Source organism: Candoia aspera, chromosome 5, assembly GCF_035149785.1.
Source record: "Candoia aspera isolate rCanAsp1 chromosome 5, rCanAsp1.hap2, whole genome shotgun sequence".
Taxonomy (NCBI): Eukaryota; Metazoa; Chordata; class Lepidosauria; order Squamata; family Boidae; genus Candoia; species Candoia aspera.
In genome coordinates, this window is record NC_086157.1 from 1,085,908 (window position 1) to 1,111,862 (window position 25,955).

The following is a 25,955-nucleotide window of genomic DNA, read 5'->3' on the forward strand; positions in this document are numbered from 1 at the left end:
TGGCTTAATGTAATAACAAAAACCAAAAAGTGATTAAAGAAAATACTGCTTGCCTTGCAAGCAACTATGACGTGAAGCCATGATTGGTGGCTGGCTTACAAATCCTGCTTGCTATGTCAGAATAGCTTATTCCTGGACTGTTTTAGTGTTTTACTTATGTATATTAGCAAAAATAATAATAATAAAGAAAAGAAACTAGGCAATGTCCCAATAAGTCATTGTTACTTTGCTAGACTACAGGATTGATTGGGGCTTGCTCCTGGCTTGTTCAACAAACCACAATTAAAACAAATCCTGAACCTTACACAGTAGGTGAAAATAGCCAATAAAAGGCAGTTGAGCAAGAATCCATCCAAGATTTACCTTTGTAAATCCAGGCTACAAAATAATTCTGTTTGCTCTTATTGGTTCCAGTTAGACTAAAATTAAATTTGCCAGGAAATGGGCCATCTGAACTCTGTGGGACTTAAGTTTTGAGTTAACACACGTATGCCATTAAGCACATACATGGTTCTGTCCCTCTAAGTCCAAAGGACCAGGAAGTGCTGGGTGAACGAAACCTGTTCGTTCCTTATTCCATGAAGAAATGAACAGAGTTACTTCTCAATAAATACATAAAGAAAGGGGTAGTGGAGGAACCATCGATTCTCCCACGTAATTGTCAACTTGTGTCTAAGAACAAGGACTGAGATTAAATCTCCAATAGCTCCTTGTGGGCAGCTGTTTCCATGCCTGCCTCTGAAAAAGTTAGCAATAGCCTATGAACCTAATGCTATATTTAAATTAGTTTGAAAGACCATTTAATTTATATTTTAAATCAACAGGTGATTTTAAAACAAGAGAATGGGTAATTTCATTACCCTTGAAGACATGTAGTCAAAATGCACAGGGCTTCCATCCCCACATTTAAATGCTGGCACCACTTCATGGTCCGTTTGCTTTCCCTTGCCATCTGGGTGCCCCCTCTTCTCCACAGTTGGGTGTCCCTGTGGGCATTTTTCAGCTTTCAAGGGCTTTACGGGGCCCCTGGTCAGCAGCGGCAGCAGCCGATCTAAACAGGAACGTCTCCGCAGAATGAAATGAAGACGCTTCAAGCAGGAATTTAAGTATGAATTTAAGCATCGTGGGGCTGCCAAGGGCTCCCGGGTGTAGCCTGCACAAAGCTGGCAGCCTCTAGATGCCTGGGTATTCATGCGTAATTGGATCTGGGAGACTGCAGCTTTTCACAAGATAAAAGATACTGTGGATTTTTAGAGGAAAAAGGTGTAATTAAAATGTAAACGTAACTGCTGTGCAAATGAGTTGTAACACCAAGGGAAGACCCAAAATGGTGAAATTTCTTTTAGCCAAAGATGGGCCAAGGGACCCAACTCCAGGGTGACCAGATCTGGCCTGCACAAATCCAGATGACCAGATAGCAGAGAAACGGTCGTTTCTAACAAGATGCAGTATTTCTCAACTTCAGCAACTTTAAGATGTGTGGACTTCAAATCCCAGAAGTCCACACATCTTAAAGTTGCTGAGGTTGAGAAACATGATCTTATGAATACCAACTGGCTACAGTTCAACCCGGATCTGCTTCCTTTCCTATTCCCCAACAGCAACTGAACAACAGGAGAGCAATCAGAAGTTATTTCAAAGGTCTGTGGAGCCTATGGAATCGGGGCAAGCAACATTCACAGGGTATTACACTAGTGTCCAACCAGCTTAGTGTTCTGATATTCTAAAATCATGTTCTAAATCCTTCTTTTCAAAGCAGTACTAAGTTTAGCTTATAGTAAAAGGTTTAACATTAGAATTGGAGCCTTGTGTTATTTAAAGCTTCTGACAGTTGCTGAACAGCTCACATTATGGAAAACCACTGTCCTTTTATACAATCAGGGACATGTTGATTCTAAACTTTGAACACTCAGTGCATCGGATCTGTAGGAAAGCAGATCCAAGTGGCAGGCCCATGAATGAAACAAAGGCGGTACCGTTCTGAGAGGTATTTAGGAACTGAATTTTCGATGTGCCATACTGAGCCATCACAAGTCAGATGCCCGCCCCTTGTCTTAACCGATTTCTAAAACTTTCTTTTGTGATAAAACATTAAAAGCTGATTTGCATATTTACAAAATCTTTGTCATGATAGACATGCAACATATGGAACATTTTGTTCTATGGCTATTTATGGATTTAATCTATATATATATATTTCATCTCCACAGAAAAAAAAATATAAAATATAACAAGTACTAAAACATCCAGTAAAGTTTTGACAGAAAATAAGTTGTGAGTTGTCCTCTGGATTCATTTGGCTGTTGATTCAAATTAAATTAGGTTGGTTTTTAAAAAAAAAAAAAAAAACACTGCTTGTTCGAGTAAGAGTGTTTTGGTCAGGATTCTAAAATTATAGATAATACAGCTTTTCAGATATAATACTTAAATTTAGGGACATGTTTCCCATGTTGCATTTTGCAAACACGAGTGAGGCACGTTTATGCAGCACATTTTTATCTGCCTTACCTCAAGTTAACTGCCAGATTATAATTGCCATTTCCTCTGTGCAAAACTAGTGCACAAAATTCCCAGGGTGGGGGGAGGGAATGAGGACCTTTGTCCAAAGAGATGAATATTCGGTTGTCTTTTGGGTGTCCATGGACAAACAGGGCCCAGCGGTCGGAAGGCCACGCTGCACCCGCACGTCCCTCAGATGAAGAGCCACGGTTTCGGGGACCCAACGGGGGAGGGCAAGGGACCATTTACTCTTCCCTCTCCCCTCCTTTTTGGCAGATGAGTTCAAGAGCAAGAAAGGCAGCGCTTGAACCAGCGGCTAGAGAAACCAGGAGCTGAAAGCCACCCCCCAGAACTGCTTTAAAGTTGGACGACAGTCCTGGGTTCTGTGGCCACACCAAACCACGGAGGCTGGGTCAGACGCTCTTCTCTTCTCTTCCTTTCTGCTCTCACACAACCAGAGGGGCAAGGGGAGAGAAAGAGGCCGCGGACAACCGCAACTGTTCTTTTGTTTCATTTCATCCTGGCAACATTTCTGATTGAAACAGACGTGCATGTGTGCACAGCCGTTGGCTGAGATCCGTGGCTTGCAGGCCCACGGGGCTGCTCCGCCACGAATTGGCCTTAAGGGCGCACAGCCAATCCAGAGAGACCCTTTCTGCCCACCCCCGACCCCCCACAGCCCCATCTGCAAAACGTCACGACAGGCAGCCCTGAGATGGAACCTGTAGGACTAAGTCCAAGACAGAAAGCGCAAGCCACAGGGCACTAAAGCAGCAAAACAACCCTTGTCTTGCCAAGACAGCATCTTCCCTGCTTCCTCATAAATATACAAAATATACATTTCCAGTTTCTTCTATCATCATTTTTTTTTCTGTTCTAAAAAGGAGAAGAGTTCGTACGCAGTCAACCCCTTAGCTAATTCTAACCGAAGGCGAAGGTACGTGGGTCGCTGGGACGTTGCATAGATGCCGAGCGCCTAGCGGGTGACGCAGGTCAGTTCTGGTGGCGCTTCATGTGCAGGGCCAGGTGGTCGGAGCGGGAGAAGCTGCGGCTGCAGACGGCGCACTGGAAGGGCTTGGCGCCGGTGTGCTTCCGGTAGTGACGGGTCAACTCGTCCGAGCGAGCGAATCTCCAGTCGCATCCTTCCCAAGTGCATTTGTATGGCTTCTCTCCTGGAAACATTTACAAAGGCAGAAAAACAGCCCGTCAGTATCCCCTGGTCGACGTGCAGGATTCGAAGCTGACTCGTACTTCCATACCAGAATCCCCAGAAAGAGGCTGGGCCAGCCGTGGCTCCCTTACTTCCTTTTCTGCTGGCTGCAAGAAGCATCTGAAATGGCATAGTGTTCAAAAATACAATGCCCAAGTGGAGTCTGGTGTGGGATGGTGTGTGAAACTTAGTTTGTCTGTTATACTAAGCCATGGTTGGTAGAGTAAGCCACAAGTGGTTGGGTTCACACAACACATGAAGCCAATACCCCAGACTTAGGAACCATGGGGGCCATGCGGTGTTAAGCCAAACCACAGTGGTTCAGCACACTCTGCTTTCCCGCCTCGTCGTATGTCACGTGCAGGGCTGCCCAAAGCCCCTTCTGGTGGTGTTTCCCCAGCACAGGAGACGCAGCAGCTCCGTTCTTCCTACACTGCTCAAGGCCACACCAACACCCAGACTGCCATATTAACTGCAACGAGGAGCTACAGCGCACCTTCTTGCTACACAGGCTGAAACTTCCGTCACAGAGTATGAGAACCCAGGATAAAGGAGACCTGGACCACTTAAGGACCCTGAAGAATCTTCTCTAGGATTTCTGCCTGCCTTCCTAGCTCAAGCTGCTGTGTGCAATATGGACGCATTAGTTCAGGTAACAGGCTGACAACCGAACCGAAGACCAGCAGATGTCTCTGAGAAGGCCAGAAAAACTGAGCAGGATGACAACAGCCCTCTCTTCTGCTGGCTCCTCAGCCGCTCTTCTTTACAACCATCTTCCTGAGAGAGTATAATTGGCCAGTTGGGATACTGCTGGAGCACTAATCTCTCATTTGATAGTCTTTCACTTCCTTAATAGATCCTATAGAAATTTGTCTCCAAACCAATGGCCAGACACAATGGGGTTTTATCAATGAGATCATTGATCTCATTGATAAACACGGGTTAACAGACAGAGCAGAAAAAAATCACAGCTTACAGACTCAGTTAAGGCTGAACTACATGTTCTCCCAGGAAACACAGGGTCCTGCCTTCCTTTTGGTGCAACACATGTAGTAGCAGCCATTTCAGAAGATGCCTCAAAGCCCAACCAAACAATGCTTGCTCTCTGTGTTTAGTGTTATATAGAGGCACAAAGGATATTCTGTCCTTTCCACCCCAAATTTTCTTCAATAATACAAACATCATGGCAACCAAAATGTGTTTTACTTGGAAAATCCAACAAAGATTGAAAGAACTGGGGAGGCAGGGCCAAAAGAGTGAACACACACAGAACTCCAAGCAGTAGTAAAAGGAAAAGACATCTGGCAAAGGAGAGAATGTGAAGCCAACAGGTCACAACCTGGCTAAAACCTGTTGTGACTAAGCCCCACTAGAAGTAGTAAAACAAGTTAAAACAGAGGAAACGTTAAACCTCATGAAAGCAACCAGTTATGACTTCAACTTTTCTCAGTGGCTCTCATGGGATTTGTTCACAACTGATTGGATCAGGACTGGGACCTCCATGCATGCAACCTTGACCTGTTGCAACCTTGACTTGGCCCTCCTCAAAAGCCAATGCCTTCCCTGCTGTGCAGGATCAAAGGCAGCTCCTTCTACCCTGAATCACTAGGCTTTTCCCATAGAATCAAGCCAGGAATATCTGGGGGCCCTTTGCAATCACAGCCTCCACGGGAAAAAGCAATCCCTTCATATCCCTCTAAGGCAGCATTTCTCAACCTCAGCAACTTTAAGCTGTGTGGACCTCAATTCCCAGAATTCCCCAGCCAGCTTTGCTGGGAGTTGTCTCCAAACCAATGGCCAGACACAATGGGGCTTTATCAGTGAGATCAGTAAAACATGGGTTAATGGGCAGAGCAGAAAGAAATCACAGCTTATGGACTCAGTTAAGGCTAAACTACATGTTCTCCCAGAAAACGCTGGGGATTCTGGGAGTTGGAGTCCCCACAGCTTAAAATTGCTGAGGTTGAGAAACACTGCTCTAAGGCTTAGACTATTATTATTATTATTATTATTATTATTATTATTATGAGTTCCAGTGACTTGTTACATTAAAAACCAGCTTTTCTGGAAAACATTGACAGACACAACTAATTTATCAAGTGCAGGCTTATTTGCAAAGATTAGGCCCGAACGGTATCAGGCTGCTAGCACCTTGCTCCAGCACAACTCACCCACTGCTCCAAGGTGATCAGCACCTGAAATTATCTGTGGCTTCAGCTGGCACGTAGGATACTTAACACCCTGGAAATTTTGACCACAGATTTATGTAACTGCCCAAGATAGATTTAATTGCACGGCTTTACACAGTCGGTTTGGAACATACTGTCACAGATAGCTAAATATATGAGTATTTAATTTAGCAGCCTAAGTGGGATATTTTTAAACATACCTATAAAATTCATAACTATGTTTATGGAAATGATGGAAGGGTATTCATAGAAACTGGAGGCAGGGAATAAAACGTCTCCTCGGAAGAATGAAGGGCCCTGTTCAGCGTGACCCGAAAAAAATGTTATTTATGTGGCCAAACTTCATTCATGTAAATCTACGGTCTCAGGGTTAACGAAGTGCATAACAATAAAGGACGAACACACCCTAAGCTCTTTCATCAGTTGTAACTGTCAAATCTGGGTCTGCTCAACGGCTCTGAACTTGGACTTAGCTCCCAGAAAAAATGCACGGGGTGGTAAATCTCGCTCGGCTACGCCAGCAGCAATCTGCAAGTGGGAAGTCTGCAGGAACAATTTCCTTGAAACTGACATGTCAGAGGAAAACAGACACGGCCAGTTAGAACCTGAGCTGCTTGCTCTCCAAGAGCAGGACCGGCTGACCATCTCTCAGGTCTACCATCTGCAGGCTAAAACTGCAAGCCCCCACGCTTCCAATGATTAATCCCCCCACCACAGACTTCAACGTGCACAAAGCGAACACACCCACGTCATTCACCTCTATTATAACGCACAAACAAAAAACAAGCTTTCCAAATGCAGGCAGTATTTCTCCACATAGTAAATTTCAGAGTAGTATCTGCCAACGCATGGGCCCGCCTTGTAGCACTTACAATTTTATTTCTGAACAGGAGGAACGGAGAAGATGGGAGCACTGTTTCTCAACTGTGGCAACTTTAAGATGTGAGGACTTCAACTCCCAGAATTCCCCAGCCACCAGTGATTTTATACCCAGACACACCCTGGGTGCATCTTCTCAGAAGTAAACCCCACTGTCTTCAGGGGAACTTATTTCTGCATCACTGTGCCCCAACTGGAAAGGGAACAATTCCGGAATACGACACATGCAAACTTTTTAGAAAAGGGTCTTTGCAATGGATTGGCGGGGATATGGTCAGCCAATTGCCACTGTTCTGGCCAACTCAACCTACCCTCTGAGATCACAGTTCATCCTGGTTTCCTAGAGCTTTTGAAGAGGGTGGGATTGGACCAAACAGCAAAACACCACCAGCACCCTGGGGAGAGACTTGTCTGCTGGAAACACAATTGGCCACCTTTAGCTCTGCATCTAAAAGGAACTCACATTGTTCCGTAAAAGGGAGTCGTTGGTGCTGCACAGAAGTCTGCCCACTTGAATGGATTTGCTAATTAAGCTTCAGATGCTTGCCAAAAAACTAAACTACACTTCATCTTAATCAGCACAAATCAGGAGGTTTTACCGTACAGCATCTACCTATCTAGTAAGAAAAGTTTCCTAACACTTGTGACAGTAAAAAGCAGCTTTTCCTTGGAGGCTACAGACAAATCTCTCATTCAGGAGCGAAGAGGAGCACTGCTCTGTCTGTCTGTCTGTCTGAGAGACTCTCCTGGAGAGGCAACATCAGCTGAAATAAGAATTAAATCAATCCAAATATTGCATGCAGCCACCAAGTAACACTAAGAATGCACCTTTCTCTTTGTCTTCTCCCATTTTCAGGTTTTACTCCTTCCTGGCAAAGGTTTCTGAATGGTATCTGGAGAACACTTTGACCAGTTCAGATCCTTGGAGAATAACAGAACGAGTCTGTTGAGATTTGTTTTTCTTAAGGGGAATAATCCTCAAATATTGGATATTAAAGGGTTTTAACAGAAAATTGTGAAGTAGCAGTTGTCTGTTTTCTGCACAAAAAAGTGGGTTCTTCCCTTGTTGTTGTTCTGCTCCCCAAATCACCTTCTCACTGCCTTTTTTTTCTTTTTAACTGTCCCACCCCCAACTTTCATGCAGGTTTTAACTTTCTGGCTACAAGATCTGCAGTAAAATTCATACCCTTTTCCAAGAGGGAGAGGGAAGATATAGTCTGCGTTATAACTATAGTAAGACGTAGTTTGACCTTTGGTATTTGGAAGCGCTTCAGAAAAGCCACAGCCCGAAGCTATAAGAAAAAGGCAAAACGGGACATTTCCTGAGATACTAACATCTAGTACAACAAGCTGTACCAGCTAAGCATTCCTTCCCCTAAATCAGGATCTCTAAGAATTAGGTCCCAATTCTTAAACAAGCTGCCACCACGTTCTGTGTAGGGGCCCTTCCCTCGAGATTCACCTAATGTGGGCTGGGGATAATTTTGCCTGCTTTGCCTTGCATCTAAGATCGCCTCCACACATCTTGGACTACCAGTCCCATTATCCCCCAAGGGTGAAGTTCCTTTAGGTGACCAGGGATAATGCTCACGAGGGTGTTCTTAAAGGAAGTTACCAGTGATGGGCTTAACGGAAGGGAGGAAATGAAAAACCTTGAGATAAAGTAGAAAACATACCTTGCCTGTATCTGTCTTGCATTTCCACATATTTCCCTGTCTTTGGGTGAAGAAAAATATTTGGCACACGTCCAACGTAAGAACTGTTTTAAGTTATTTTAAAGCTTATTCCATTTATTCATTATGCTGAGCTTTAAGGGGCAGAGGAACATTTATTTGCTTAAAAAGCAAAGAGACACTGAATTCTTTATTTCAGTGCTACAAGAGTCAACTCAACGTTTGCACAAAATACAGAAGCTGCAAAGTTTCAGAAAATAGTTGGTTCTCCTCCAGAAACTGAAAATGAACATTGAGAGGTCGTGAAACCCAAGAATGCAACTGGTCATCAAATGCAATGTGCTGGAACATGGTGTCTTGCATTCAAACAGATCCTGCACTGTAGAAGGATTTCTAAAAACTTCTGAAGAACATGAGCAGAATCCTTCACTTCAGAGCAGCTTCCTCGGGGTTTGTTAAAATGTCAACACTGTTCAAATAAAACAGCATGGAGGAAGCTGGTACCGACTCCTGGCGAAGCAGCAACACTTCAGCTCTTTCTTCCTGAGCCAGAAATATTATACACATCACTTCTGGGAAAACAGAACTGCTGTCCTTTTAAGTTACGTTTCAACAGAACTTATTTTTTTCATAACATTAATTTGATTTTTGCATCATCTTCATCCAATCTCGCAGACTTCAAATATTTTGTTAGGCTTGAGTCAATCACAAAATGTATTTCCAGTCCTCAGCATCGCTCATACGCATCCTTCTTGCATGCAGATTTATTTTTATTTTTAAAATGAAAATTTAGAAGGCATGTGGAATACATTTAGTAAAACTTTTGGTTGAACACCAACATTTAGTTTGGAATCAGTTTAGAACAAGACTGAACCGAACAAGATAAGGAAAGGAAACTGGGAGGAAAAAAAAACAAGCCATCTTCACCAACTTCTACAGTACTTATTGAGCACATGCTGAAGTTACTAACAACACATGTCCCTTTTTTTTAATGCATCCTTGGAGGAAGAGTGCAGAATGCGCTGCCTTGCGTGCAGATCTTCCTTCGCCAAACAGCATCTAGCCCATAAATATCTCCTTGGTGCTGCGATACTGACCATGCTCGGTTTCAGCTTCTGAGCCATGCCAAGAGAGACTAAAAATACATTACATGCTTTGCCCTATAATTATACCATAATTTCGGCTAGGATGTTGTTTTATCAACAATGGATGTTGTCATGGGAGCTAGAAATCTCCAATTAAAAAAAGAAAGCCCTACACACAGAAATCCCAGCTTGATTAAGGTTGAGAGTATCTGCATAGTTTTGAACCCTATATGGGGAGGTGGGGGAGGGAGAGAGGCATCTGCAGGAGTATCTACTTGTGGGGCAGTTTTGGCATGAAGGAAAACTGGGCAGCAGAGATCCTGGTTCAGAGGCGGGGAGACAATGGATCTCACGGAGACACTGGATCTCACAGAGCACCAAGGATACAGTCACTGCAATTGCTTTTTGGCATGCTCAGGATGTGCAGCCCCATCCCAGAAAAATAAAACTTTCCGTATGAACCAAGCAGTGGGGGCTGACGTATGGCCGGTCACAAACAAGCCACTTTACGGCCTAACGACACGCACGAACGGGGACCCAGAAAAGCAGAGCTGGCTCCGACTCTGAGCACAACTCCTGGGCCGGGTCTCAGCCGGGGGCAGGGCCTGCCATCCCTTCCGGGCTCAGCAGGCAAGTGGAGCTGCTTCCTGGAAGACAGACCGCCAAGGGACACCCGCTGAGCACTGGACTCTTTCTGACTGCACGCTTGCCACAAAGGAACATTTCCTCTTCTTCCGAGGAAGGTGGGGAGGTCACCTCTTTGAAATGAAATCTATTCTAGAGGATCTACAGCTTTTCCCCTCCTTCCTTCCTTCCTCCTCCCTCCCTCTTTTCCCTCCCTAGAAAATAGAGGTTAGCACATCTCTTGCCACTGGAGGAAACTGCACCCTGGCTGGCCAAAATCTGCGCCAGCATTTTCAAGCCAATGCCCCCCAGGTCCCCGGGATCACCGCTCCCATGAGCCCCAACCAGTATAACCGATGCCGGACCCCCAGGGACTTGGCGCCTGCAGCACTACGAACGACTGCACCTTGGGAAAAGCTGGTAAGAGACCAAGTCGGTGACAGAGGCCGTTAAACAAAACCAGCATATCCGACTAAAACACACCCACACCCACGAGGGAGAAGCCTTGGGCAGGACTAAACTCCGGAGCACAACCGAGCGCCTGAGCTGCGCCCGGGAGCCGTGCTGGAGTGCCACTCCCCTGCCTCGGGCCCTGCTCCGCTTGTAGCGGGGGAGCACCCGGCCAGCCGTGCCGAACTGGAGCAAAAGACTCCAAAAATCCCAGGCGATCCTGTGCAGGTTTGTCAGAGCAGCAAAGCACCCCCCTTTGGGAGAACCGCTCCTGCTCCTGCTCCTGTGGAAGGGGAGGGTCTGGACCTCTGCAGCCACTCCAGATCATGCCCAACGGGCATTCCCGGGGCCCCCTCTGGCGCTGCCCACCACAGACGGCACACCCTCCGCCCAGTCCTATGCCCGCCCCTGGGCAGGATCGGTCGCCATTTCCACTACCGCTGGGTGACTCCCAGGCCTCCTTTTGAAACGTGAAAAAGGGCACGTTAAAATAGATCGCCAAGCGGGCGCGGTCTTGCTTCCTCAGGAGGGGTGCGTAGAAGGGAAGCTCAGGCTGAAAGCAAACACATTCATGTGGGCAAACAAAGCAGAATTTTACAAAGAAACGCTCTGCAAAGAGCAGAAAGGAAGGGGGGAGGTGGTGCACCTTTCCCGCCACCGGTAAGTTTCTCCGCCCAACACAGTGACCGCCTCACCTGTGCCCATTTCTCACCCACCCCCCGTGCACCGCCCTTCCCTTATTATAGCTCTTCCTAATTCCAGGTTCCTTGGCTCCATCTGGCTCACGCCCCAAAGCTCCCGATTCCCAGCTCTTCGAGGCATCCAGTGCTCAGCAGGGGCCTCATTTGACGTGTTCAGCAACAGTCCAAGAAAGCCCCCCCCATTGCTATGGACCCCAGAGGGAAGAGAGGAATGATCTGGGTTGGCACTACCACAGGGGTCTCTGAGGCTGGCAGGGAGTTTTCTGAAGTGGGAACAGCTGTTTCTTGTGCCCTCTTTTTGGCCCCTTTCAGAACCTGCATGCGCCCTTAGTGTTACGATGGTTGGGGGAATCATATCACACCTTTCACCCCCCAAAAGGGCCAGGACACCCACCCACACACACACGCTTCAGGAGTAGATTCTAATCCAAAGACCTTCTTCACAAGAAGAACGGGGGAGGTCCAGATTTACTCTCGTGAGCAGGTAAAAATGAAAAAGAGCCAAGGAAAATATTCCTGCTGTCCATGGCTTAGACTGAGAGAGAAACCCACGTGAGGCGCAGAGCCATTCCCTTTTCATAACGAAGCAAATGACACATTAACCAAAAGAGTTCTCGTACCCATCACCAGCAAGGCTAGCAGAGGCCTGGCGGCCCACAAATGCAGAGGACCGAGTGAGGGAGAAGGTGTTATGTGAAACTCTTGGCCTAGGAGGTTGGTCTTGCTCAACTCAGCAGCCCTGCAGGGTTTTTGCGACTTTGGTATGGGATGTCCTCCTGGAGAATGGCCAAGGGGTCAAGGGAACAAACTCTGCAAGTTATGTCATATAGTCTTAAATTGATGATCCCAGGCGTAAGACAGAGAAAGGAAGCCTTACCCGCTTTTATCAGGACCATCTGGTAAAGCCACTTTCACACTCATAAAAGCAAATAAAAACATTTACTACAGTTATTTGGCAACTGAAAAAGGACTGCAAAAACATGAGGGAATCATAGAGCTTATTCTCACTTCCTCCTCTCCAGTTGAAGGATTAGGGTCTGGGCTGTGGAGCAGGAGCACATGGCCGAATGCAGACCTGGGAGGAGGGTCCTCAGGACCCCAGGGGAGCAGGCCTCTCTCCCCACAGACGCAGGCATGCTGGCCCTCCAAGCCAATGGAAAGCCACCTCCTGCTTTATTTCGCATTGAGCAGCCTGGGATTCTCAGAGAAGCCCATCCGAAAGAAGTGGCCTTCTTGAGAAAGCACTGTAGGACGTCCGTCTCTTCCTCCTGACACGCCAAGGCAAAACAGACAGTCCGTTTTTAAAAAGAGGGTCTGTCACCAATCCACGCCATCTGGCCTGAGTATGGTAAGCTCAGAATAGAGAAAGAAGTTTTCTTCCCTGGCATTTTCGTTCTTCAGGCTCCAAAGATGGCACTTCCAGGTTGAAACTACCCCTGAGCCCGTTTCAGACCATGCAGTGGGCTGCGCCAGGGGTCCTGGAGTGTGCCCAGATTTAACAGCAGTGATTCTGTTGTTAAAGACCCAGCACTAAGGCCAGGCTGTGGACCATGGGCTGCACCTCAAGAAACACATTTAAATAACGCAGGTCCCAAAAGTGAGACAACAGCAGGTCATTTGGATGCATCGTCAGCCATGCATGACGAGATCCTTAACCAGATTTTGTTCTGAGTCTAATTTCAGGGGAATATTGTACACTGCCCAGCCAAGAGACTAGAAAATAACACTGTGTTCAGCCTGGAAAAAAAAAATTTTGGTTTTACCCGTTAGATCTATCATGTTTCTTTTTTATTTCTCTTCTCTGCCTAACAGAGGCATACCCGTGCATCTGGGTGGGTGCATGCATGCCCATGAGAGAGAGTGTCTTCTAGTTGGGTATGGAAACAGAACTGAGTGATTACTGTATGTTCAAAAAGGAGGACAGGCTATTAACAATTGCCCGATGGTTACCCACACATTTACGTTGAGCTAGACCAACATTCACCCCATCCTGTCCTTAAAACGCCACCTTTGGGGTGGCAACAGCATTAGGCCCACCTTTTTCACTTCTAAAGTTTAACTAAGATTTAGTCTGGCAAAAAGTGCTGAAGCTTATAGGCCCATTCAGAGTTTCATGACCCTTTGGTTGGCACTGGCAACATTTTTAGCACTTGGATCTGGGTTTTTTGGATCTACATTGCTACCTACAATGCGACTACTCAAAAAACTTGGAAGGACCATTTGCTTTAAAACAAGAGCTCAGGAAATAAAGTTCCAACTGGCAAAGAAAAGTTTTAAAATTAGTCCCACTTACGGAGATGCTAAGCAAATATTGGAAAGCGTCAGTTGCAACGCTGGAGCCAGATGTGTGCACACAAGCATCTTTCAGAAGTGGCTGTGTTTACAGCTAGGAATCATCTTCCTTATCAGGCATCAAATACCTTGAACTGAAGCTTGCTTAATCCCTCTGGGGCAGCAAGTGACATTCCTTCAGGAGATATATTCGGCATTTAATTAAAAACAAAATTTTGTCAGTTGTAAGAACTGAAAAAATTCTCGGAGCTGGCACAACCACGTCTATGTGAAGCCAACAACAGCAATGGTTAACTACTGAATTCTTGGCAGCCATTTCATCCCCCAGACAGAAAGGGGTTGGCAAAGACTCCTGCCTCCGCAAGGCCCCCAGGAGACTTAAGAAAGCTGGGGACCTCCAAGAGAAAGAAAGAGGGAATCCTGATTCTGACATAGGCAGTGATTCAATTGTGGGCCCAACAGAACCCCGTGCGCGTGCATACGGTCGTAAAAGAAAGGAAGCATTTACTGGGGGGGGGGGTCCCTTGCAACCTGAATGCATTTGTATTTTCTGCTCAAGATCAGAACAGGTTGGCCCCAGCTGCAAGCCAAGAAGCCAGACCACCTTCCAGAGCTGCCCAAGAGGGTGAAGCACTGTTCTGTGTTTCTCTCTCATGTCCCACATTGGTGCCTTTTCTTGAGTTGGGTCCATCCTGCCTCAGATCAAAAGAACTCTGCCAAAGAAATACGGTCAGCCCGAACAGACAACACTCAAAATGCACAAGTCAAGCCTTTAATTGCCAAGGGAGGGAGGGATGCAAGTGTCTTTAAAATGCACCCAGCTGCTGCCTATAGACATCTATTCACAGGGAAGGAAAGCCAGAATGTATTTTAAAGAAAATTATCTTGGGTTCACGTGATAGCAACTTTTTGAGATTAACTACTATTTCTGAAGACTGCTTGTTCTGGAGCGAGAGAGATATAAGCACACTACCACTTTGGTCCTGAAAATAAGGGGTGGCCTGTCCAACAAGGAATCCACATTTATGCTGACCACTCTACATAGCGGCTACTGCCGGGATGAGGATCTTAAGTTCTTCAGCCCCCTTTAGCCCTTATCTTTTCTAAGGTCAGCCCCTTTCACTCCTTTGCACAGGACCAGGGCGGTGTCAGAAAAGTACCAGATGGGCCTGATACCTCTTTTCCGCCTTCTCTGCACACCTCCAGAAACTACTTCAAGCAAGTCACTTCAGACTTTGAGAGAAGACCTGTTCATTTTCAAAATCTGCAATCAGGTGTCGTGGCTTCCCTGCCCGTGCTCAGTGGATCCGGCTGCCCCTTCCTTCGTAAGGTGAGAAGCGATGGGCAGAGAAGTACATCTCAGGGGAGGGAAGTGTGAGATAACAGACGGGGGAACACTCCTGCAGCGGGCCCAGGAGCCCCAACTAGCTCGTCTGCAACTCCTTTGAACTGGGCCACGGGACACCCCGCAGACGACTGAGGGGAAGGAAGCAGAAGTTCCACCAAGCACTGTCAAAAAAGGCAGAAGGACCAAGATTTCAAAACTAGCCCATCAACCCCAGGCAGTACTTAAATTCACACCTGCATTTAGCTCATGAATTCAAGAATTTCACTCATAAAAGCCTCCTGCAATGTTTATCTCAATTTCGCAAAGCTATTTAACAGCTGCAGGATATATACAGGTAATCCTTGACTTACGACCTGTTCATTTAGCAACTGCTTGAAATTACAGTGGTGCTGGAAAAAGCTACTTGCAACCGGTCCTCACACTTACGACCGTTGCAGTGTCCCTGCAGTCATGTGATCAAAATTCAGGAGTTTGGCGACCGGTATGTATTTATGACAGTTGCAGGGTCCTGGGATCACATGCTTGTCATTTGCAACCTTCGCAGCCAGCTTCCGACAAGCAAAGTCAATGCGGGAGGCCGGATCTGCTTAATGACCATAGCAAAAAAAGGTCGTAAAATCAGGTGTGGTTCACTTAACAACACCTCACTTAGCAACAGAAGTTCCAGTCCCAATTGCAGTCCTAAGTCAAGAACCACCAGTAAACCTTTTGAAGCCCACAACAAGCTTGGACTGAAAATGAACCAATGTTATGGCTTAACTGAACAGCCCCGGGACTTGGATAGCTCAATCTCGGAGGACCAAGAGAGAGAAAAGCGTCCACCTCCTGGAGCTATTTTTAAAGTCAGCTAATAAACCAGAATTTGGCCGCACCATTTCTGTTCAAGGTCCACTAGAGTTTCCTTTGAAGGGTGCCAGCACCCCCCAAAAAACCAACACTGGTGCACGGATCAGAGACACTTTACGTCTTCCGGCTTACTACGGAACCACAGGCCATCACTTCAGGATGGCTCGCATCTTGTCTCAGTGGATGCTGCATCTCTCAGAAGTCTTTGAGGCTTCAGTTTCCCCAGTGATGGCCACAGATAGACAGAAGACCATCTCCCACCCTAATACTAACTGGGTCCAGCCTTCGAGATCAGGGCTGTCCCCTGCTGGGTGCTCCGCTGTGCAGAAGTTAACTTTAAATGCCCTCCCCGCCAACACGAAGAGCCTGCTTTGCATGGCTTCTGGCAAGGAAGCCGACATCGGGTCTCCTGCAGATAATGCCACGGTCTAAAGCGTTTACGGTGCAAGAGGAATTTTTGCAGCAGGCGTTTATCAGGACTCAGGATTGCCACTGACCATGCTGGTTCTTCTCAGATCAACCAGAGGGAAAAAATAAAGCCCTCTCAATTCTTTTAAAAAGGCAGCCCATTTTACATGTGAGGATAAGATGTTCAGGAAGGGTAACACATTAGCCACAGTTCCATTACACCGTAAGATGGCTTGTTTCAATGTAGTGAACCAGCTTCTGCTGACTGTAGGCTTAAGTTCAACTTGACTGGGCCAAAAGAGTCCCAACCCACATTTTCCAAACTGCACTGGCTTTGGGGGGGGGGCAGCTGGATGCCCCATAACTTGCAAGTCTGAAGACCGGTTAAAAAGCAGCACTCGAAATGGAGCTTTAGCAGGTGTGAGGAACACAACAGAAGAACATACAAACAGCCTTCCCCTCTTGCCAATGCATTTCGCTGGGATTCAGGTGGCCTATAAATTTAAATCATACTCATAATTTCAGATGGAGATACTGGCTCTTCTTTGTTCATGGCCACCCTAGGCACCAAGTAGCTCTGGATTAATTGTATTGTTAAAGTCTCTTTTCAGCTGACCTTCTTTAGCAGCTCAAGACCCTGAATGTAAGGCTGCTGCTTGAACAGGAGCACCCGATCCTTGCACTGTTTTCTTGTTGGGCCCAGTGGGGCTTCATGGCTTTTATTTAAACCCTCAAGCCCAAGAGCCATGCAAAAGTTACACAACAGCCGGTGTACACAACATGCTAAGCCCTCATAGGATTTATCTTAGCTTGGTCTAGCAAGTGACTCGAATTGAGTGTGACTTCAAACCAGAGTTAAACAAATCACAGCTCTGGGTGACTTCTGAATCTGGCCAAGCCCTGCCATTTCTGAAGTCGTAGCTCTTACACCCATTGCCTTAGGTATGGCTGCAATCTTGGGCAAAGAGAACCGTTTTATGACAAGAAAGCAATTATTTGCTCCAGTGACTAACTTGGACATACTTTTGGAAATACACAGTAATTTCCAAACAGCCCCGCTCAGGATGCTGCCAAAATCCAACTTCTTTCCTGCAGCCTGACTCCGAAAGGGGGATTCCCACCCAGCCATTCCCAACCTGGAGCCCTTCAGGGATGCTGATGGATGTCCCTCACCCTCCAGGCACCTCAACTCTGCTGGCTGAGAATGCGGGGAGATGCAGTTCCTTCTCCTAGTGGGCCAAAGAATCAGAGCGAAGTTTTTCAGGGTCTGAAGATGAGACACCGGTTGCTGCTCCCTGGAGCTTTGTATGGCTCTTGAGGGACAGAGACAGAAGCCAGTTGAAAACATTTGCCATCCCAGTGCCTCTACACAGGACATGGCCATCCCACAAGCCCGTCCCTGCCTCTTCCCCAGGCCAAGCAAGCTGCCAAACTGTAGGGTCCCAATGCTCTGTGCTCCCCTAATCCTGCGCGCCTGCTCCAAGCTAAGTGAAGGCGCGGCCCACGGCCCACATTCCGCCTCTTGGCACGTGGCGTTTGCTCTGGAAGGAATGCCACCAAACTCACTGAAAGCTACTCAGCGGGAGAGAGGCCACTCAGCAAAGACTACGAGAAGGCACAGGGTTTCTAATGCAAAGAAGGCAGCACACTTTCTGTTTCGACTTCTAAAAATGTCGACCTCTGCTGCGGGCTTAATCGTTTTCTCTAAAAAAACCTGAAATGACAGCTTGCGAGGAAGGGTGGATAGCAGTAGGTTTAACAGGAATTGTCTGGAGACCGAAAACCACCAGTGGACCTCCACAGATACTACAGAACAGGTTGAGCCAGATAAGCAGGTCTGCTAAAGCCCTCGGGAGACTGGAGAGAGTATCACACAAAACTTCAACAACCTGCACAGCATTTCACGGCCTACATTTGTTAAAGCTTCCAAGTTACAGTGTTCATTAAGAACCCCTTTTTTTCCTCTGCAAGAAAAAAAAAAGTTAAGCCAAGCAAGTATGCTGAACACATTGGCATTTGGTAGAAACAACTATATCAAGTTTTAGTCTAAGAGTTCATATTATCTCCTGGAAAACATCCTTTCTGCACAATGCTTCCCCGTTCATGATATAACCCACGGGTACCTGGGGAGTTGCAGCCCACTTGGACAAACAGGTATCATTCACAGTCAAAAGCCCAAGCCGGGGAGCGCAGGACTACACAAATCACCTTTACCACGACCACACCCTTAAAACAAAAATGGTATTGCAGAGAGGCAGGATTCACACACCGCTAATCTATAATGCAGTTGGATTTGGGTGTAGCGTCAACACAGCCATAATAATTTGCAAATCAAAGTTTATGGCTCACTGTGCTAGAGGCAGAAAAAAAAAAAAAAAGACACCGTGGCTTACTTTAAAAATCCAAGCTTGAACTAAATAGCCTTTTACACAATGTGTCAGCTCAATCATAGCTTTTTTTCTGGAGCATTCCTGTTTTCTGCACGTATTGGGTTACTTCAAATCAATGCATGATCAAACACAATTGGGGGAAAATAAGGCATTTTAACATTCCAACGATTAGTCTACCGGGCTGCTAGTACACCCAACCCATCACGCTTATTTATTTTTAGCCAACTCTTTAAGCAAGTTTTTTCAGAACACATTACACAACTTCCAAGTTGAGAAAAATGTTACTACATTTTGCACCCAAGTATTTATAGTAACCACGGGCAAGGAAAAGCTTGTAGCACTTTTTATTTAATACCATGCATATTATGAAGTTGCTCCTGCCCCAACAACGTGGCCATTGGTGAGGGATGATGGGAGCTGCAGTCCAGCAAAAATGGGAGTCGTTTCCCACGCCTAACGCTGGGACCGGGGCTAGAGTCTCACTGTGGACCATGGGGCCAAACACTGAAGTTTCAGCCCCTGTAACTGCCATGGAGGGATGGGAAAAGTCTCTCCCCAACTTCTAGGAGCCCTCAGTAAGCCAAGTGGCCCTGGAGGAGCTCCTGCTCGAACAAGGCAGGTCCAACTGAAGCCGGAGGCACACTCCGCTCTCCCACTTTTTCCAGAGACGCCCATTCCTGAACTTTTACAGAAGTTGTTCATTTGGGCATAACAGGAGGAAACAGACCCCTCTCTGACAATTCATGGAAGGCAAGAATGGATGGCCCACCCAGATCAGTGAGACTGGGATTTTTAAACCATGGTTTATTGAATGCATTCAGAGTGGCCTCCTCTGCAGGTCACGCTAAGCTCAAGTAAGTAAGATAGTGCATCTTGCTGTGCAAGGAAACAAAAAGATGCCATTATGGTCTGCTGGGTGTCCCCAGAGGTCTAGGCCAAGGAGGCACGTTCACCTGAGGATGAATAATCTTAAATTTTCAACAGCAACTGAAACAACAGCAACCCCACCAAAACTACTCAGCAAAGCAAGCCCAGATTAACGAACTCCACTGTCCCGGGAAGAATCGTAAGGCAACCTTTTACGGCCCTTTGGAAAACTTGCTTTACGGCAGTTGCTTTTAACCTTTTCTCTCCCCCCACCCTGCCCCCTTTATGGTTCCTTTGAGAGATAACTGCTCTGTTTATCCAAACTTCATTTCCATAGTAACTCTTTTTGCCTGGAGATATTTCAGTCATTCAACAATGAGCAAACACTGAATGCAAGCCCTTGTTCCATGGATGGAGCAAGGCTCAGATCTTCCCCCAGTTTAAAAACCAGATTCATCTCTTTACAAGCAGGGAGAAGGGAGGCAATTTCAGCTGCAAGTCCAGCATTTATCAGCTGCAGCAACAGAGCTTTTCTGATAACTCAATATGTTTCGCCTCAGAAACAAAGATTCAATGTTATCGCTCAAATGTTTTAAAGCACTTTAAATGGTAACTTTAGGTTAAGGCCCTCAAAGCAGTTTTATATCAAGTCTGTGCCGTCATTAGCTTACGCTGGGCAGAAGTCTTCTCCTGGCTGATCTAACCCACGTTCCAGAGACTGCATCTGGTCTGTTTTCTGTGCAAAGGCATGGCCCCACAAAGCACCAGCTAAAAGCAGTCTGTTTTGAAAAGTGTTTTATGCTACAGACTGACTCAACCACCTGTGAACATATTCAGAATCGACTGGTCACATTTCCTGACATTTTGGCACAACAGGCATCTATTCTTCTACCTCCGCCAAATGAGAGCCATCCCAAGAAGGGAGCTGCGGAGCCTCCAAATCGTGTTCACAACCAGTGGGTGACGATACACTGACCGTGCATGTAATCTCAGAACAGGCTTATCAAGTTGATCACATACAAAGTGTGGTCACTCAACTTAAGAAAGAAAGCAGGGTTTATCACGAAACCCAACTTAAAGGAACGTTTATCACTTAATTTGATGCATGCCTTACCGCTGAGCAGAAAGCAGGCTGCTGGGCAGGAAAAAGCTGCTCCAAAATATATTGTTATGAAGTGACTGAGGAGAGGGGCCTTTAAGATTTGCAGCATGACCCTAAGCAGGTGTCCTCAAAAGTTCTACTATCATTCAAGTTCACAGTACAGGATCATGGCTTTAATGGAGTTAAACCAAGGTTTGATGCATGGAAGCAGATGACAGCCGCCATTAAATGACAGCATAATTCAGCTGGAAAGGGTTTGGGGGTGGGTGGGAAGGAATAGGGCTTCAAAGAGGGCATTTATTCCCTGTTCAAATTAAGCCTCTTTACTTTCCGAAGCTTAAAAGTGTCCCTTTTCATTTTATTAACAAGTGTGGCTGATTCATAACTCTCACTTTGAAGCAAACCAAGTTCAACCTTTCAAACAAAGCAGAGAAACAGGATGGCTAACTTATATTTATAGGAAATTCATAACCACCATAAAAACCACGTACCAGTGTGAGTTCGCAGGTGTGCTTTTAAATGGGAAGATTTCGTGTAGACTTTAGTGCAACCTAAGATAGAAAATCAAAAAGAGACGTAAGTGTCAAGTGAATCTACGTCTAGGAAACATTAACACTCAGCATAAAACTGAAATGCTACCGGCAGTTCTAACTGGTGGTACTAATTTATTTAAGAAAGTTATTCCAATTTCCAGTGTCTGCACAGAGCAAAAGGATAGCTACTAGTGATACACACACATCACAATCTACCACACCTAAATTTTCCGCTCAGTGTGCTCACCTTCCTAAGCATCTGAGTTGAATTAATCAATCAAGAATATATTTTCCACATTTATGCCTCCCACATTTTATCCACCTCTTCTATACGCTGTGTGTTCAACAACAGAATCAGTTATTAACAGATCAGAGAATCTGTTATCTATCTGGGAAGACACTCATTCTCTATTTTAACCTATTTCTAGTTGAAGTGCGGAAAACAGACATCAATGAGCAAAAACGCTGCCTGCAGGCAAGATGCCCTTGCTCCAAAATGTGAAGAAAAGGGTAAATGCCCTTCTCTTCGAGCAGCTGTCACAGCTAGTCTTCTCCACCTGGGTGAGTGAACTACATTTCCCATCATTCTCAGCCAACAAGCTCATGGGGACATACACGGGCTTGGATGTGGAATGCCAGCCTACACCACTGGCATAAATTTATATTTACCCCTTGCATGTGCTTAAGGTGTAATTATTTTATTAAACTTCTTTTTCGTTTTAAACATACATAAAATGCCACATTGTAGCAGATCAGATGATGTCTCCCTATATTTGTTGCACAGAAGCAGAGAAAAGAGAAAACACTTGGAAGGGTTTCCAGAGAGGCGCTCACTGCAAATGGGTCTGTTTGTCTGTCTGAGAGAAAGACAAAGTTTCTGGAGGACGGCAACCCGCTTGCTTTTCTTTTCTCAAGCTTACCGGGGTAGTCACAGTAATGAATCCGCCTCTTCTCCAAGTCTGGGTTACTCCTCCGGTTGTACCTGACCGTCGGGATGCTTGGCGAATTCACGGGGATGCTGGGGGCCAACGCCGGATTGTGCATGGCCAGCTTGGACGCGATCGTAGCGGCATACGATGGAGGAGGGGTTAAATTCTGCATCATTTCCGCCTGCCGGTCGGGGCTCCCGGGCTCCGAACTTGGGGGGGAAGGGGGGAAGTAAGTGGCCTGCTGCTGCAGAAACTGGCCGGGCATCGCATAGGTGCAGGGAGGCCCCCCGTGGAACTGCTTCATGGGCGTCTGCGGCACGGCGGACAGGCTGTTCAGGCCTGCCATGGGGGAAGACAGGGGGGCGGCGTTCAGGGAGTCCATCCCCACGGCCTGGGGGGCCGCGTTCGGCAGGTCTAAATCTGGGGCGCTGAGGAGCTGGTACAGCTGGCCCTGCTGGGGGGGTGCAGGGAGCGGGAGGCTCAGCTCCGGGGCAGAGAGCTCCTGCTTGATGAAGAGGCTGTTCACATCCGGCGGCGTCTGGTGGGGGCTGAAGATGCTCGTGAACTCGGGGAGCGCCTGGGCAGCTCCGGGGGCCGGGTCGCTCTGGTGGCTGAAGGCGGCCACTGGCTCCGTCTTGATGTGGGCCATGGGGGGTCGGTGCACCTTGTACAGGCCTGTCCGCAGCTGGGTCAGGTCCGGCAGGTAGAGGTTCATGTTGACGCTGTAAGGCACCCCATCGCCATTGGTGAAGAACTGGTCCACCACCGAGGCACTGTCCCGGCGGTATGTCTTGTGCTCTGTGCGTGGGGGCACGGAAGGGAGCTGGGGGGCCAGGTATTTCTCCATCTCACATCGGGTCTGAGTGGGAACAAAATCAGCCAACAAGAGAGACAGAGAGAGAGAGAGAGATAAGCTTACAGATGGGAACTGTTATGAACCCCAACATACTGTACTACAAATGTCGTGCCCAGGATGAGATTTCTTACAAATTATACCCTGCTCTGGAAGGGCCACCCTCAAAATTCAATCTGGGAGGCCATCTTCGTAATCCAGAGAGGCAAAGGCTCTCTGTTTGCTCAAGAATGGGGGAAATGCACCCCGACGCGAGCCAAAGACGCCCCAGTCCACTCCTCGGTTAGAAGCAGCAACACCGATTCACGTCCCCAACAGAATTCACCCGCGGGACTGGCTTTCAGGAATTGCTCAGCTCTCGAGTCCGATTTGCCAAGAATGGTCCCAAGAAAAGCAGGCTCATCATCCAGTCAAAAGGGAAAGTCTTCCTGTGGGTTATTTCAAGAAGAGTCAGCTGAGATGGAGGTAAGGGGGGCTTCCTGTTGACAAACATGCACTTTACCTCCCCACCTTAAAAATGAGTAGCACCAACAGGATGAATTATAAGAATAACCAATTAAAGCTTTTTGATGCAAGAACCTAAAGTGAAAATTAAAATACTGGATATGTTATCTTTGAAGCCTAATTATAGCAAGTGATACAACTGGGTGGCAAAGCATTTAGCTCTAAAAAAGTACAGCGTGCCATTTTATGCATTTCATCAGGGGGAATTTTAACAAGGCTTCCAAGAATGCAGACACCAGGCTGGCTCAGTCGGTTAGGCATCTTCAGGCATTCAGGGTTGGGGTTTGTTCTGTTTTTTTCAATAAATAAATAAACAGAAAATAAATCTTTATATCTGGGAAGGAAATAAAGGCAACTAGGAAACTGTAGGACTACTTTTGTGGAACTTTGGGGCGCGGGGGGTGGGGGCTTCTTGTAGAGCAGGTAGAAGCAACTTTCCTACATGGAGGATGCAAACAGCCAGGTGTGAAAATACCCGGAAACAAGTTAGTTATGACTTTCCCAACATGTTCGTTCCCTAGAACTAGAACTTAGCCCGATCTGTGCCGGAGCCAGGTTTCACTTTCAGCTTTTCACTTCCCCCAGGCTGGCCCCGGGTGCCCGGGCAAGCCCGCCGCAGCCCGCGGCCCGAACGGGTCCTCCAGCCGAAGGGGTTTCCCAGCCGCGCCACGGAAGGCACCGGCGGGACCGTCTTCCCAGGCGGCCCCCCGTCTGGCAGCGGGCCAGGCCGGCCGACCGGCCGGGGGCCAGCTTCAAAACAGGGCAGGAGCAGCCGGCGCGCGAGGTTCTGAACGCGCGGCCGATCAGCGCCCTCCCGCCAGTCGTTTCGAGGAGGGCGCAGCAAACGGAGGGCTCGAGGGCCGCTGCCGCCCGCCGCCCGCCCCAGCCACACCCTGCCCGTGGCGGAGACCCCGGCACGACCCGGAGGGAAGGGCGCTGCGCGGGGCCGGGGATTCCGGGCCGGCGGCGGGACCCATGCCCCGCACCCGGTCCCGTCGCCCGCAGCCGAGATCTTCGCCTCCGGGCAGAAGCCCCGCAGCCCCGCCGGCCGGGCGGGCTTCCTCGCGGGCCGCCAGACCAGCCCCGCCCCGCCCGCTCTCCCGCCCGCCGCGGGGAGGAGACCTGCCGCAACTTGCCGCGGACCTTCCACCGCGCTTGTTTATCGCCAGCGGAGCTGCCGCTTTTTTGGCGGGGCGGGGCGGGGCGGGGCGGGGCGGGGCGAAATCTCGCCGAACGCGGCCGGGCACCTGCCCCCCTCCGCGCGCCCCGCCCCGTGCCTTCATCTGGGGGGGGGCGGTCCCACACAAGCCGCGCGCGGACGCCCCGCTCGCTGCCCGGCCCGGGCGCCGCTCCCAGGGCCCACCTGCCTCTCCGCCGCCCGGTCCCGGCCGCTCAGTGAGGGGCGCAGGCGGCCGTCGCCCACCCGGGCAGCGCCAGCGGAGACCCCCCGGGCCAGGAGGGCCGGCGGGGCTGCCCTGCCTGCTGGCGGACCCGCCGTCCCCCGCGGGGCGCTGCCCGCCTCAGCCTCGCCAGCTGTCGCGGATCCGCTTGCAAAGGGCAGCCGCGCAGCCCCCGAGCGCGCCCCTCCGGCCCGTCTAGAATGACGGCGTGGGCGCGCGGGCCAGCGCGGCCGCTCCGCCTCCGCCCGGCCGGACAGAACACAAGGTGGCAGCTGCCGCCCGCCCGCCGCCCGCCGCCGGGAGGAGCAGCGCGCCGGGGAAGCCCTGCCCGGCCCGGCGGCGACCGCTCCCCGCGCGCCCGGCCACGTGCGGAAGAGGAGCCGGCGGCGGGCAGCCTGCAGGTCCGAAAGCGGTGGGGCGGGGGCCGGCGCCGGGGATCGCGGCTCCTCAGCCCGCCAGAGCCTTCCCGGGAGGCGAGCCGGGGAAAGGAGCGGCGCTCCCGTTCAGGCTGAAGCCCCCCTGCGCGCGCGCCTGCCCGACTTCCCGCTCCCCCCCCGCCGCCGCCGCCCCTCGCCCGCCCGGCCGGAGCGCGGCCGAGCCGGGACACGCCCAAGCCCGGCGCCGGGGCCGGAGCTGGAGCCCGCCCGAGCCGCCGCGGGGCCCCGCGCGCCGCCCCTGCCCACGCTCCCAGCCGCCCCGCCCGACCCCGCCGCCGCCGCCGCCGCCGCCTCACCTGCGCCATCTCCTCGCCGGGGATCCGGGCCGCGGCGCTGGGCTGCGGCTTGAGCTCCTCGGGAGCCGGCCCGGCGAAGAGCGGCCCTTCCCGGCCGCCCAGCACCGGCTTGAGCTGCGCGAAGACGGGCTCCTCGGGCCCAAGGCGAGCGCCCGTGCTCCGCACCCGGGTGGCCATGGGCAGCGGCACCGCTCCGCGCGAGAAAGCCGCCCGCCGTCTGCCCGCCGCGGCTCACGCCCTCCGCCGCCGCCTGCCGCCGCCGCGCATCGGGCTGCGCTACCTGGCCGAGACCTGCCTCCCCCTGGCGGACCCGGCGCGTGCCCGCCCGCCTCTATTTCAGCGCCTCCACCCCGGGGGCGGCCCGCCCGGCGCCCCGCCCCGCCCCGCCGCCGCCGCCCCGCGCCGCCGCCCTGCCCCGCGCGGGGGGCGGGATGGCGGGC

General features: G+C 49.3%; 1 protein-coding gene across 1 annotated transcript; it reads right to left on the reverse strand.

Annotated features, from left to right (window-relative positions):
- Positions 1-3,187: 3,187 nt before the first annotated feature.
- Positions 3,188-25,710, reverse strand: KLF5 (KLF transcription factor 5). Its single transcript, XM_063304527.1, has 4 exons — positions 25,516-25,710; positions 22,017-22,884; positions 21,055-21,114; positions 3,188-3,671 (listed from the first exon to the last, which is right to left on the reverse strand). The coding sequence occupies exons 1-4, from the start codon at positions 25,690-25,692 to the stop codon at positions 3,493-3,495; spliced, it is 1,284 nt and encodes a 427-aa protein (XP_063160597.1). The 5' UTR covers positions 25,693-25,710; the 3' UTR covers positions 3,188-3,492.
- Positions 25,711-25,955: the final 245 nt, after the last annotated feature.

Excerpts from the sequence above, each read along its gene's own strand:
- KLF5 (XM_063304527.1), bottom strand. The coding sequence starts at position 25,692 with ATGGCCACCCGGGTGCGGAGCACGGGCGCTCGCCTTGGGCCCGAGGAG. Across the intron at positions 22,885-25,515 it reads CCGGCGAGGAGATGGCGCAG|ACCCGATGTGAGATGGAGAA; the intron begins GTGAGGCGGCGG and ends GTTCCCACTCAG. Across the intron at positions 3,672-21,054 it reads ACACCTGCGAACTCACACTG|GAGAGAAGCCATACAAATGC; the intron begins GTACGTGGTTTT and ends AAATGTTTCCAG.